The following is a 3,014-nucleotide window of genomic DNA, read 5'->3' as shown; positions in this document are numbered from 1 at the left end:
CTCATATTCACTGTCGAAAAACAAGGGAGAGGCAGAGAGAGATCAAATGTACATGTAGTTTCGTATCGCTCCACCAATCCGATTGTCAAAATGGCGAGTACACTGTTGTCTCAAACAACAACAATTTTTTTATTCCATGCACTCTACCAATAAGGACCACTTAAGCATATTTTATATACATATATACGTACATATTTAAGTGAGAAAGATCAGAAGGTGTTACCCAACACATGGATATAAGATTAAGAATCAAAAGCATCATTTGCGGAGTACCATGAAAATATCATAAAATTATTTTTTATTTTCTTACAAATCAAGTGGCAACATTTAAAATCATATTTTATTATGAAAATCCACTGAATGGGTGATCTGAATCCGGTGATAGAAGTTAATTTATGACAAGCACTTCGTCGTCTTGTGTCGTATTTAGTGTGTCACCACTTTGATTTAGTCGATCTTGTAAGTTTTGTTGTAAAACACGCAATTCCTGTTCCTCCATTGTGTCAATTACAAGCGCAAACGCAAATTTCTTGAGAGAATCAAATAGGAATGTTTTCTTCTGACTCTGGTTTATGCTTTGTATTTGTCGCTGTATATTTTGAATAAAGTGGCCACACTTGTGATTCTCATTTTCCCAAACTGTTGAGTGATTCGCTCTACTGGTTGACGGTTCCAAAGCATCTGATTCCGAATCACTTACTACCTCTACGGTATTATCTGCGACAAATGCGGCCGCTTCTTTTCGTATATATGGCCTAAGAAACTCCATTTCCTTAGTTAAGTAACAGAGTTTTCCACGATTTGTGCCACGTTGAGTCTTATAGGCGTTAATGGAGCGTGCATAGGCGGCGCGCAGATCACGAAAACGATCCTTGCATTTAGCCGCTGAAAGAAGAGAAGAGAGTAGAAAGTATAGAGTTCGTATATTTAGTAGAAAGATAGCCAGAACAGTTTTTAAAAGTATAAATCATCAGCTTTGGTAACCTATGAAAATATGATTTATGCCAGCAGACATTGTCAACTGTACAAAATTCTTTATACCAAAAAAATCACAAAGTTCCACAAATCACTAGAATGATTATGTTTATGCTTTATATATTTAAAATAGATTACCTTTATTTGTTTTTTTTTTTTGTATATATGTATATTTAATGATGTATATTGTTAACAGTTGACAATAATTTAATAATTTAATAAATTATAATATTATTTTAATTTTTTAAATTTTACAGGTGGCAACACCACGCAAAATTAATTTAAAATGTGAAATTCAATTTTTAAATTTGTTACACCTTATTGTATGATAAAAAAATTATTTGTTTACTTGAAACAATTTTATTAGGTGGCAACCTTATAAAATATGTTCGTTTTAAACCACTCTAGTAATACATTAAACAAACTAAAAGCGAAACCGTATTTTTATCGTTCAATATGTCAAAGCCAACGATATTTTGAGCGTGACGAAATTATGTTGCGTAACACAATTTCGTTTCACTCGAGCAATTTTATTGTAATACTAGCAGAAATTTATCAATAATACTAAACTGACCTGATTTTCCCCATGATTCAGCTACCGCCCTCCAGGCTTCATCGGTAGCCTTTTGCTGTAGATAATCCTTGTGCTCACTATCGTACAGCTGCGGAAATCTCTTCACAATAAAAATTAATTTTTTGTTTTCCACAACATTTTTCCGTTTTTCGAAATTTACTTTTCCGTTTTTGGCTGACATTCTAGTAGAAAGCTTCAAAGTTTCACGCTGGTTACAGTTGTTTACGATATTTCGATCAATCTATGGTTTCATATACGAAGTATCATGCTCCAATGGTATTTGTTACTATTTGACTGGAATTCTGTATCAATACTCCTTCAACGTGCTGTGTCGACGACTCACGTTAAATTAAAATACCACAGCTGGACGTTTTAGATTACTCACTCCAATGCAATACTCTACGTGCTTTTATTAATTTTTTAATCAAAACTTCTTACAATGTTTTTGCATTAATCAGTCATATGTATGTACATATGTATGTAAATTTGCTTCACTCAAGTCTTCCGATTCTCGTAACACTATACCGGCCAGGCGCTGGTGATCAACTAACTACAGTCAAATTGCAAAACCACAGTATTTGCAGTACGATCGAATATGCATGAGCGCAATTGACGTCTGTGAGCGTTGGAATGCTTACGACAAGCACTGGCTCATTGTAAAAATGCAGCATAAGCTTATAATTTTTAGAATTCATTTCTGAGCTTTTACAACAGTTATGACGTGTCACGCCACTTAAGCTACACTTCGCCTGTCTGTCTGTGCGATATATTTTTGCAGTTCAATGATCTTCATTTGGCTCTCTGAGAGGCTTGGTTATGGCTATCGAAGAGTTTAGAAAAATGAACGTGGTTCCATCTCGTAAGAAAGTTTATCTCAACAAACATTTAAAACTGACCATTTATATAAATGGTACTCCTATACCACATCACAATAATGCTAAGTACCTAGGAATCACTCTAGATGCTAAGCTTCGCTGGAAAGAACATGTCAAGAAAAAAAGATGCGAGCTTGATTTAAAATTTGCTAAGAGTAAGGTCAGTATGAGATCCACGCTTTCAATCGAAAACAAGCTGTTTATATATAATCAAGTACTAAAAGCCAATTTGGGCCTATGGAGCTCCACTATGGGATTGCTCAAGTCAAAACTGTATTGCCTGCATTCAGCCACCACCAAAAATAAGGTACTAAGAAGTATAGTTAATGCTCCTTGGTATGTTAGATCTCCTGACCTTCACCGTGACCTTGGTAAACGAAATAATCAAACTTGCAAAGACTCACGAAATGAGGCTTATACAGCATGTAAATGAAGAGGCTTCCAGACTCATCGGTACTGCTGAACGAGAAAACCGACTGAAACGTAAGAGGTCTTCAGACTTAGCAAGGCAACTGTAGCAGCAACTGAATTTCTCTAACATTTAGCTTGTAATTATTATTTTTAAGTTATTAGAATTGAATTGTTGTTAG

The 3,014-nt window shown here is 34.7% G+C and overlaps 1 protein-coding gene across 1 annotated transcript; it reads right to left on the bottom strand.

The window, feature by feature from the left end:
- Window positions 1-261: 261 nt before the first annotated feature.
- LOC128919765 (uncharacterized) lies at window positions 262-2,255 on the bottom strand. Its single transcript, XM_054229242.1, has 2 exons — window positions 1,550-2,255; window positions 262-885 (listed from the first exon to the last, which is right to left on the bottom strand). Exons 1-2 carry the CDS (start codon window positions 1,728-1,730, stop codon window positions 389-391), a joined length of 678 nt encoding a protein of 225 aa, XP_054085217.1. The 5' UTR covers window positions 1,731-2,255; the 3' UTR covers window positions 262-388.
- Window positions 2,256-3,014: the final 759 nt, after the last annotated feature.

Source organism: Zeugodacus cucurbitae, chromosome 4, assembly GCF_028554725.1.
Source record: "Zeugodacus cucurbitae isolate PBARC_wt_2022May chromosome 4, idZeuCucr1.2, whole genome shotgun sequence".
NCBI lineage: Eukaryota > Metazoa > Arthropoda > Insecta > Diptera > Tephritidae > Zeugodacus > Zeugodacus cucurbitae.
Note: the sequence above shows the minus strand (reverse complement) of the source record. Positions and strands in the feature narration are given on the sequence as shown.

What these genes read in the sequence shown, in the direction of transcription:
- LOC128919765 (XM_054229242.1), bottom strand. Translation starts at nt 1,730, where the DNA reads ATGTCAGCCAAAAACGGAAAAGTAAATTTCGAAAAACGGAAAAATGTT. An exon ending in TGAATCATGGGGAAAATCAG is followed by an intron (nt 886 to 1,549) that starts GTCAGTTTAGTA and finishes CTCTTCTTTCAG; the next exon opens with CGGCTAAATGCAAGGATCGT.